This window comes from Borostomias antarcticus (genome assembly GCF_949987555.1).
Source record: "Borostomias antarcticus genome assembly, chromosome: 16".
In the NCBI taxonomy this organism is placed as follows: domain Eukaryota; kingdom Metazoa; phylum Chordata; class Actinopteri; order Stomiiformes; family Stomiidae; genus Borostomias; species Borostomias antarcticus.
In genome coordinates this window covers 8,683,604-8,694,388 of record NC_140249.1, presented here as the reverse complement: position 1 = coordinate 8,694,388, position 10,785 = coordinate 8,683,604, and the positions used below count along the sequence as shown (strand labels likewise).

The 10,785-nt window shown below is 47.1% G+C and overlaps 2 protein-coding genes across 2 annotated transcripts; one reads left to right on the top strand and one right to left on the bottom strand.

Annotated features, from left to right (window-relative positions):
* Window positions 1–52: 52 nt before the first annotated feature.
* trmt61b (tRNA methyltransferase 61B) lies at window positions 53–4,386 on the top strand. Its single transcript, XM_084451214.1, has 7 exons — window positions 53–1,275; window positions 2,159–2,261; window positions 2,920–3,110; window positions 3,199–3,290; window positions 3,488–3,693; window positions 4,081–4,161; window positions 4,250–4,386. The coding sequence occupies exons 1-7, from the start codon at window positions 511–513 to the stop codon at window positions 4,282–4,284; spliced, it is 1,473 nt and encodes a 490-aa protein (XP_084307340.1). The 5' UTR covers window positions 53–510; the 3' UTR covers window positions 4,285–4,386.
* Window positions 4,387–5,209: 823 nt separating this feature from the next.
* spdya (speedy/RINGO cell cycle regulator family member A) lies at window positions 5,210–10,261 on the bottom strand (the record flags this gene model as incomplete). Its single annotated transcript, XM_084451092.1, has 6 exons — window positions 5,210–5,268; window positions 7,314–7,773; window positions 9,304–9,475; window positions 9,656–9,741; window positions 9,838–9,896; window positions 10,009–10,261. The coding sequence occupies 6 exons, from the start codon at window positions 10,259–10,261 to the stop codon at window positions 5,210–5,212; spliced, it is 1,089 nt and encodes a 362-aa protein (XP_084307218.1).
* Between the last annotated feature and the right edge of the window lie 524 nt (window positions 10,262–10,785).

Genomic DNA, 10,785 nt, shown 5'->3' with positions numbered 1-10,785 from the left:
AAATGTTTAAACCCAAAATAATGTTTAAAGCCCGAAGTATCGAGAAAATATCCGAGACTGGCCATTTGTAAACACTGTTTTTCCTGCAGCTGTCGCTCATTTATGACGTTGTAAAACGTGTTTCCAGCATGGCGGCGTACAGGTGAGGTGGACGGATCATTACAAGAGAGTATTCCATACTCTTTGTCATTACCAGGCGCATAAACCGAGGACTTGAAGAGTTCACTGTTTGAGATAAGTAGGTGACATTTTATACGGTGTTGTCATCTATTCCATTGGCTGCAATTTCAACAATATCGAGATGTGATGTTGACCTTCCGGAATGACAACACGCTTGGATCTTCACAGCCACACTTGCTGTGCGGCAGCATTCCTTATTGACAAACGTGCTAGCATAGCCTAATAAGTAGCGGAAAACCGGCTGAGCATTCTTTGCTACATCTCACCGCCATTTATTGTTGTGTACTCTGTGTTAGCTAAGCTAACGGTACACCACCCATACAACTGCCAATGGGAGGATCTCTCCTAATGCAAAGACTGTTGCGGACATGCACAATCAATCAACTACATCCCCTCTTTAAATTGAATATAAGATTATTCGGAACTGGTCCCAAGGGGGAAAATGAGAATGGGGGCAACACAGATATGCATGACCCCTCTCCCCCCAATCATTGGCTGACCCGTAGGCAAGGGTCACAGTTAGGTAGGAGGCCTCTGTCACCCCTGGAGAGGATAAGCCAGCTGTTGCCCCAGGATTCCCTGAGCCCTGAGGTTGTGCAGCTGAGAGACCAGAGCCAGGATGAGGAAGAGCACGTTGGAAAGCATCCTCTGAAAGATCACAACACCTTAGATGTCTCAGTCACAGCTGCCCAGAGTATGAAGACTCATGTTGAGCACAGCCCGGTAGCAACGAGAGAGGAGGAACCAGACACTGTAGCAGAACCAAGCTCTGACGCTCAAGGCGTTGGGCTGCTTGCGCAGGAGCTGGGGTGCGTGACCCCAACTCTTCCCGGGGAACGCTTGCTGGCTTTCGGGGAGCTGATCCTGGCAGAGTGTCGCAGGAAAAGGCGTGTGGAGTACAGGAAGATGTTCCAGCTACAGGAAGGCGAGCGTCTTCAGAGCAGCTGGGGCACCATCGGGCACAGTGACATCATGGGGCGTCCCTCTGGGGTGTACATGCGCACCACCCGGGGGATGCCTATCTTCGTACGCCGGCCGAGTCTGGAGGAGTATGTGCTGTATATGAAGAGAGGGCCTGCTATTGCCTACCCAAAGGTGATAGACACTTTATTAATACAGTACATCACGTAGACCAGTCAAGTCCCCTCAGAGAGGACGCCTTAGGGGTTTAGTTTATACCATGGGTTCCCAAACTGTGAGGCGGGCCTCCCCTGGGGGGCCCCAAAGAAATTCAGGGGAGATGCGGAGGGATGGTTAGAAAAAAAGAAGGAAAAACATGTTTTTTTATTTTTAAAATGTCTATGGTTTTTATGAATGAAATGTGATTTTAAAGGTCAGAAGATCAAAATAAATAATGGGAGAGATGTATCCTAAATTTGTGGATAGTGCAGAGAGAGCCTCCCCCGCAGGCATGAATGTATTGTGTGAAAACGTCATAACGTTAACTAGCAGCAGGTGCCACCGAGCTAACGTAGCTGTGTAACGTTATGGGCTAGCTAATGCTGCCTTGCAAAATGGACAAATTTGGGGGGTTGGGGGGGGGGCGCGGGTGTGTCACTGTTTTCAGAAGGGAGGCCCACATTGATGGAGTTTGGGAACCCATGGTTTATACTGATCAGGGAAAGTAGTCTGCACACCAGAAATATGCTCCCAGGATTTTTTATTGACACTGAGCCCTTCTTCAGACACAGTGTCTGAAGGGCTTATAGCCCGAAACGTCACCTCGGTGTCAATAAAAAATACTGGGAGCATATTTCTGGTGTGCATACTCTACTTTCCCTGATGAGTCCCTGACCCAGTTTTAAACATGCTGGATGTGCGTGCCTTTGTCCATTTTCGTTTAGTTTGTACTGACCACGAGTCATCCGATGTCCTTTGATTTTACATGTAGGGCGACTTGACAGGGCAAATGATTAGTGCCTCAATGGCCTCTCTCGCCCTACCCTTCTCTCTCTCTCTCTCCTTCTCCCCTCTCCAGGATGCCAGCACCATGCTGATGATGATGGACATCACAGAGGGAGACTGTGTGCTGGAGTCAGGCTCCGGATCTGGGGCCATGTCTCTCTTCCTGTCCAGAGCAGGTTTGTAGCGTTGCCCCTTGGAATGGAGAATGCATTTATGAACGTGGATTTGTAGCGTTGGTGATTGATTGATTGATCTAGGCATCGTCTCGCAAGCAAAACCTCAGTTATGAGTTCTGCATCTGCATACCTCAGTCGCCCATGTGACCGGTCCTGACCAATAGAACACCTAGACAGAAGTCCGTCCTCGGGTGTGTCCTTTCTCCTATAGTATGTCCTGGTCTCTCTGTGTCTCTCCTCAGTGGGCTCAGAGGGCTGTGTGATGTATGTGTGTCTCTCCTCATTGTGGGGTCTCTGTGTGTCTCTCCTAAGTGTAGTATCTCTAGTGTCTCTCCTCAGTGTGGTGTCTCTGTGTGTCTTTCCTCAGTGTGGTGTCTCTCTGTCTCTCCTCAGTGGGCTCAGTGTGGTGTCTCTCTGTCTCTCCTCAGTGGGCTCAGTGTGGTGTCTCTGTGTCTCTCCTCAGTGTGGTGTCTCTCTGTCTCTCCTCAGTGGGCTCAGTGTGGTGTCTCTGTGTCTCTCCTCAGTGTGGTGTCTCTGTGTGTCTCTCCTCAGTGTGGTGTCTCTCTGTCTCTCCTCAGTGTGGTGTGTCTGTGCTCTCTCCTCAGTGTGGTCTCCCTGTGTGTCTCTCAGTGTGGTCTCTCTGTGTGTCTCCCCTCAGTGGGCTCCCAGGGCCGTGTGGTGAGTGTGGAGGTCAGGGAGGACCACCACAGGAGAGCCGTGCTCAACTTCCAACGCTGGCGCTCAGCCTGGGGCCTCAGGAGAGGGGAGGAGTGGCCAGATAACGTCCAGTTCCACCACACCGACCTCCAGACAGCCGCCTCCCTTCTGACTGGGCGGGGCTTCCATTCTGTAAGTCTAGAAGGCACTCAATTAGGTGTAATGGACAAAACATACTTTCTTTAAAACGTGATTTAAAAGTTGAGTTTGTGTCTTGCAGATTGCTCTGGATATGATTAGTCCCCACATGGTTCTACCCACGGTGACTCCCCACCTCCATCCAGGGGCGGTGTGCGCGGTCTACCTGGCTAAGTAAGTCCAGACACAAGGTATACGATCAGCATTTCCCCAAACCCAACAAGATGGAGGACATTCGTCAATGACACTTATAGGACACGAGCACTTAAATTAAGTCAGTCATACTTGGAAGTAATTTGTTTGTGTCCAAATATTTCATAGCGACTCTTTTGATATTGTCTCTTCCTCTACCATTTTGATGTTTAACTTAGTATAACACAGGTCATTGACCTGCTGGAGGGATTAAGATGCTCCGCCCTCCCTCTCCTGTGTGAACGCATCATCGAGGTGCAGCTCAGGGATTGGCTGTTGGCACCGGCTTTGCAGAAAGATGGGATGTTCTGCACAAGGAGCGCGCCTCCCTTTGAAGGAGGCCATGAGGAGGAAGGGGAGAAATCAGACCAGGAGGGGAAACAAGGTCATTTCATTCATGCAAAGTGAATTTAAAAAGTAAAATATACTTTTTAAAGTCGCACTGAAACGGACGTTTGAGATCATCTAACTTCCGTAGTTTGACGTATTTCCGACGCAAACAAGCTATGAGGGTGGGACATATGTTTAGAGGAATTTGATTGGAACATTGACAAGTGGACGGGTTTTAAGAACTTTGGACAGATTCGATGTGATGCATACATCGTTGAATAGGTGAACACTATGACCAATTATGTGAACCAAAATGGGACAGAATGCTTTTTTCATTTCATTGCGACTTTAATTATAAAAGTGTCTTATATTTTAACTGCTTCTCATATACTGATATGTATGTTAAATTGTCAGTGAACTAACTTGTTTGACCATCTTTCAGAGATGGTTGGTGTGCAACATCCACCATTTGGGAGTATCCCTTACATTGCCCGACCTCACCCAGAGCAACTTGGCCACACAGGTCAGTGAATGTGGCATTAACATCACCTCTTTAGTGGTCCGTATGACTCATGGGTTTCTGTGTTAACCATTATCTTTTGTGCTTTCAGCATTCCTGGTGAAACTCAGGAAGTGTGTGAGGTAGCAATTCTGCATTTTAGGACTGCCTCAGTGGAGAACTTGCAGACAAAATGGTTTTGTATATTGATCAATAAATCTTGTACTTGTATGTCAACTATGCTTTGTGGTAAGACCTATATTTAATGGTTTTGTTGCACTGTATCTTCTATATCCACAGATATGGACATATTGTACAAACAATAAAAAAAAACACTTATACACAGGTTCTATTAGCAATAAATCCATGGAGTCAGCAGCAATAAATAGGGTGGTCATATTTAGCCTTTATTATAACTCTTCTATAACTCTTCTTACAGGCACTGCTCAACGCTCTCATAGAACACACCACATGGAACCCATTAGCCAGTCTGTGTTGTTACTCTTGTACTTCCTGTCCATCCTTGGCTCATTTCCTGTCGGCTTAGGAAGTGGTACACAGATCATTCAGACATGGAAATAATCTTGTGTTTTTTGTTAAATAAAATATGGCCAATACAAACTGTGCAAGACGGAAGTGGCTCAGTAAATGAATAAATAGATAAATACAAAGTGTTAACTCAAGGTGTACAAATCCAATGATGTGCACCTAAATAATACATTAGAAATGTGCCCTTTCTCCGATAACAATACTTAATCATTACTGTGCTACACTATTCACAGACAAAACATTTCATACAGCTACCAGATTTCATTCCAAAATCATACTGGCTGTTGTAAAAGAAAGAGTACATGTCCAGAAATAGCTTGTGTACTCGGTGTGAGCAGAGGATGAGTTGAGAGTCATTTTCTTTGCAGTGAAAAATACAAACTTGAGAAATACAAGTGTACTTTTTACACACATCAAAGCTAAATTAACACGGTGCTGAAAAGGATGCCAGAAATGTCAGCATATCACTTGAGCAGAAGTGGGGAATGTAGTTCCAAGGCTGGGTATTTGTGGTGGCTGATTTCTACTCCTCCTGATTGATCCAGTCCATGGATGCATCATGGCGGGACCCATCATCAGACTCTGGTGGGCAGAGGAAATGAGTTACTTGTGCTAAGGGCAATACAGACGAGTTATGAAAGCAAGCTTGAGTGCCCGCATGCTCATTAACTCTCTGTCCAGAAAATGGTTCTCCCCTGTCCCCTCAAAACCTGTTCAACCTTTTTGAGTTTTCTCTGTTCAAATTCAGAATTAGAAGTTAAATCTGGTTGACAGTAGGTGTCAGTGTTGCCCAACCCTCCCCTGCTGCCTCAAGTAAAACAAGCCTGATGCAGCAGTAAACATGTCCCCCACCCAGGATGAATGTTCCTTTGTGGTTATGGAGTGGAAACGTGATATTTTATTCACAACTATGAATATATGAAAGTTATTCATTTAACATGCATAGTATTTAACTCCTGGAGCTCTAAACTGTGTGAGAAGTAGAAGGCCCTTGAACACGTCTTTCAATTCCAGAAAAATGCACAAATGACTGTCCTCATTAGCCTGGCAAAGATGCAATGTGCATTTTTTGCTTGCCGTGGAAACGCCAATCAGATGCAGTTCTGCTGTTCCTGTATTTGTGGAAGGTCCGACCATGTGCAGTTAAATCAGAGTGCTAGCCATGTCTCTGGGTTGGAATAGCGAACATGTATAGCCTACTGGTTTTTAAATGGTGCAGCCACTAAAATATGTGACACTTGTGTCTGTCTGTGTCCATTCGAGGCATGAGATTTAGACCAATCAGGAGTAGCCTATACAAATGAGGAGTAGCCTCTTGCTGCAACAACACATCCAGGCTGCGCCAGGGGCCGTGACAGCTGTTCAAGATCAGAGGTGTTTCATTAACATAAATGTTGATTCATTCAGGGGGCAATGTCTCACTTTCTGAATGTGATACTGTTTCTTCTGTTAAACTATATGCCTCACTATAATTCACCTGCTTTGCATGGACACTATTTAAAATAGAGCTTACATGAAATGCCTGCAAAATAATTAGGCTCAAGAAAATATTGACCAAAGAACATAATCTAATATATTGTTGAGAGAGCAGATAGCGAAGCATTCTGTTCAATATAATGATGCTTCTTTCCTGTATTTTATTATATTTATTGTATTGGCATTGTTATTTCATGGGGTAAATGACTAAAAGACAGGAGCTTCACAATAAAGAATTCAGAAACAATACAAACTGCATTATGTCCAAACTCATCCTGGAGAAGTAAAATTCCTGCGTAAATAAAGCTGTGAACAATTTGATAGCAATCAATTAAAATATATATCAATTTTAAATTAAGAATATTTGGATATCACTAATAATTGAATACAGGACAATGAAAAATATAGTGAATTGTTTATCACATACACCCCTCCACCCCATACACACGAACAAGTATGTATAGGATTTTAAAAGTAGCTTGGCCAAAACCTTCTTGTCATGTCACAAAACTCCCCTTATGATACAATGTCCTTCAAGTTTAAATAAAGGTTATTGAGTTGAAAGAGTGACAGGTTGTAGCAGCAAGCCCAGGTTAGATGGGTGGGGCATATCTATGGGTGGCAATGCCTGATTGCGAAAGTAGCTACTGATTGGTGTCACAGATTCCTACGAAACCAATTAATTACCAGGATTTGAGCACCAGATTTTTGCATGGAGTGTCCCAGACCCATAGAGAGATCTGCAGCATGCAGTAATGTAGTTAGCATAGCTTACGTAGCGCATCAGTGAAAGAACTCTCATGGGTCTGGCGCTGAGACTAAGTCGAACCATCCTTGCTTTTCACTCTGGGTGGCCAATGGATGCGTCGAAGGGGCATCAACATTCCAACAAGCCTTTACAGGTGGACAGTTTGGTGTCTGGAACTATGCCATCCCAGGGTGGCATTCCAGCCAGCTAGTAAGTATGGTAGGCAGGCAATAGTATTGCGACACCAGACAATCGGAGATCTCGATCTACCAATATTTCTGGAGATTTCTGTATTGAAGATAGTTGTTTGAACGGCTGCTAACAAACCTATGCCCAGAAGACCATGAGAACTATGGGACTGCAGCCTCTACAACAGCAGGCCTGTGACCACCGCAACACTTACCTGGGCCTTTATCAGCAGAGCAGCAGGGCCGCGGGGCCCTGGTCTTCCGGCCCGCCCTGCGACCAGCAGCCTGGGCCCTGGGCGGGGTGGTCTCCAGGGCCCTGCGACCAGCAGCCTGGGCCCTGGGCGGGATGGTCTCCAGGGCCCTGCGACCAGCAGCCTGGGCCCTGGGCGGGATGGTCTCCAGGGCCCTGCGACCAGCAGCCTGGGCCCTGGGCGGGGTGGTCTCCAGGGCCAGAGCGAGTGTGAAGGGCAGTGGGGAGGTGGTCCCTGGAGCAGAGGAGGAAGAGGAGGGGCCCAGGCTGGAGGCGGGGGCACAGAGGGCGCAGGGGGCAGGGGGGGCCGCAGGGCCCCGGGGCACGTGCACCTCCTCCTGCTCGCAGTACTGCCGCTGGGCGCCGCTGTGATGCTCGGCCCGCTCGCGCTGCCAGAGGAAATGGGTGGGAACGATGGCCATGACCTTGAGTAACACACACACAAAAACACATTCCTGAGTATTTAATTAGGGATACACCGATTGAGAAATTCTGGGCCAATGCCGATGTTTAAAATAACAATCCGGCCGATGCCGATGGCCGATGCTTATTTTATTTTATTTTTATTCCACCTTTTGTGCCAGGGAAACAAAGAAATTAAGTGTTTGGTTCCAAAACGCCGATTTTTATTTCACTTTAATTTGAAAGCAAACTACACGTGCGTTTGCGGCGTTACGTCACGGATCTTCTCCGAATCTGCAGCTGGGTAGGCTACGTTTTGCAACAAAAAAAGCCGCAATTGTTGCGACATAACATAGGCCACTACCATCGGTGAATATAATTTTATTTGCCGATGGCAGTCACCAAGGCCAACATCGGCCGATGCATCGGTGCATTCCCATACTTAATCAAATGCTCGAGTCCATAGTGCATTCTCTGCACATCAATAGCAGGAATACAGCCTAATGATGAGGCTTATCAGTAAATGAATAAGTAGCGTTATGTCCCGACTAACAAGTCAGCACAGACCTGTGAGGTACAGTTCCCAGGAAATTCTGCTCACAGAGCCACAGTTCAGCCAGCTCCTCACACTAGCAGACCAGCCCACCTCCTCACACTAGCAGACCAGCCCACCTCCTCACACCAGCCCACCTCCTCACACCAGCCCACCTCCTCACACTAGCAGATCAGCCCACCTCCTCACACTAGCAGACCAGCCCACCTCCTCACACTAGCCCACCTCCCACCTACTCACACTAGCAGACCAGCCCACCTCCTCACACCAGCCCACCTCCTCACACTAGCAGACCCTCCTCACACTAGCCCACCTCCTCACACTAGCCCACCTCCTCACTAGCATACCCTCCTCACACTAGCAGACCCTCCTCACACTAGCAGACCCTCCTCACACTAGCCCGGCTCCTCACACTAGCAGACCCTCCTCACACTAGCAGACCCCCCTCACACTAGCAGACCCCCCTCACACTAGCAGACCCCCCTCACACTAGCAGACCTTCCTCACACTAGCAGACCCCCCTCACACTAGCAGACCCTCCTCACACTAGCCCACCTCCTCACACTAGCAGACCCTCCTCACACTAGCAGACCCTCCTCACACTAGCAGACCCTCCTCACACTAGCCCACCTCCTCACACTAGCAGACCCCCCTCACACGAGCCCACCTCCTCACACTAGCAGACCCTCCTCACACTAGCAGACCCTCCTCACACTAGCAGACCCCCCTCACACGACCCCACCTCCTCACACTAGCAGACCCTCCTCACTAGCAGACCCTCCTCACACTAGCAGACCCTCCTCACACTAGCCCACCTCCTCACACTAGCAGACCCTCCTCACACTAGCAGACCCTCCTCACACTAGCCCACCTCCTCACACTAGCAGACCCTCCTCACACTAGCAGACCCTCCTCACACTAGCAGACCCTCCTCACACTAGCAGACCCCCCTCACACTAGCAGACCCTCCTCCCACTAGCAGAGCCTCTGTTCAGCCCACCTCCTCACAGCAGCGGCGGCTGACAGCTGCCCTGTACTCGATCCGTGCCCACAGCTTATCCCTCTGCCTGAGGAAGCGAGTGAAGTGCTTCCTCCAGCTCTTCCCCAGGGCCCAAGGGAAGATCTCGTACTTGCTCTCCTCCTCGTCCTCCTCCATCGTGTTTGCAAGGTAACTAGGGAGGAGAACAGATCTATGTTAGGAGATTTTTGTTTATAATTTATATACATTACAAAGATGTGGATATCACTGATTGGAAACTAGCTCAGTTCAGGACAATTTATGTTTTATGATAGCAAGGATGAGCACAGAAAACAGTGCAACATTAAGACTTCAATTTCTCCCAATGACTTACAGTGCGATGAAAAAGTTTGTTCGGTTGTGTTCACTGATGCTGAAGCCAGCCCGTTTGAAGTAGATAAAAGTCATAGCTAGCAGGTACTAGAGAGTGAGAGATGTATGTGTGAATGACGCATTGTTAGAATGTGGTGCATCATAAATTATAACGTATCCATGTCCACTCCACTACAGATTTACCTTGTCTGTGATTTTACAACAGCAATCCATCCACAGAAAGTCTTGTATCAAATCGTCATCTGTCAACAGAGCGGGTAGAAACTTGGATCACACCATGTTTTACTTTATGTGTCTGAAGATTGAAAACTAAACCACAATCACTGTTGTTGATGTCTGATTATTTTGACTCACCAAAAATTCTAAAGAAGGCTGACATCTCCTCCCGCTGAATCACAAGTGTCGGGCCCCAAGACAACTTCCCGGGACAGACCTCATCTTGTCGCAGGTTGGATTGACTCTTACCTGACGGCCCCTGGGCTTCATGAACGTTGGGTCTCTTCAGTCGCAGACCTCTCTTGATCTGAAGGGTGTGCACAGTGCTGGCTTTGATTCGTACTGTGACGGACGGGGGAGTCTGGCACCATCTGTGTGTGTGTTTCATCATGCTGTCGTGACAAAATAAATGTTATTCATCTTGCATACAATAAATAAACAACAATACATCAATACTGTTTGACCGTTAGCTGGCAGACTGGGAACTAGGTAGCTAACAAATTAGCCAGATAGCTAAATTACGTTACATGTACATGAACTATGGGATTGGGTGACAAGATTCGGTGCTAGTAGCTAGCTAGCTAACTTAGATAGCTTCGTTTAAAATGCCGCTTAAAATGAAAAATGTCATACAATTTCAACTAAATTAAATTGATAGCTAGCAGTTTAAGAATAGCTAAGCTGGCAAATATATGTAATACTTACCTTTAATTTTTAATTGCTATGTCTAACGTTAGCATGTAGTTCATGGAGTTACCGTTAGCACTTAGCACTGGATAACGTTAGCCCTTGTCGGGAAAGTTCCCTCAGCAGATCGCAGGTGGTGTCTGGGCTACCTTCGTGCGGGGCTGTTGCGACAGAGATCAATAGGTTTGAGGTACAGTTAGATAAGTTAGCTAAATGACTTGGTTCTGT

Coding starts and splice junctions, on each gene's coding strand:
- trmt61b (XM_084451214.1), top strand. CDS start 511: ATGGGAGGATCTCTCCTAATGCAAAGACTGTTGCGGACATGCACAATC. Junction 3,291..3,487: donor TGCGCGGTCTACCTGGCTAA/GTAAGTCCAGAC, acceptor TGTTTAACTTAG/TATAACACAGGTCATTGACC. Junction 3,694..4,080: donor AGACCAGGAGGGGAAACAAG/GTCATTTCATTC, acceptor ACCATCTTTCAG/AGATGGTTGGTGTGCAACAT.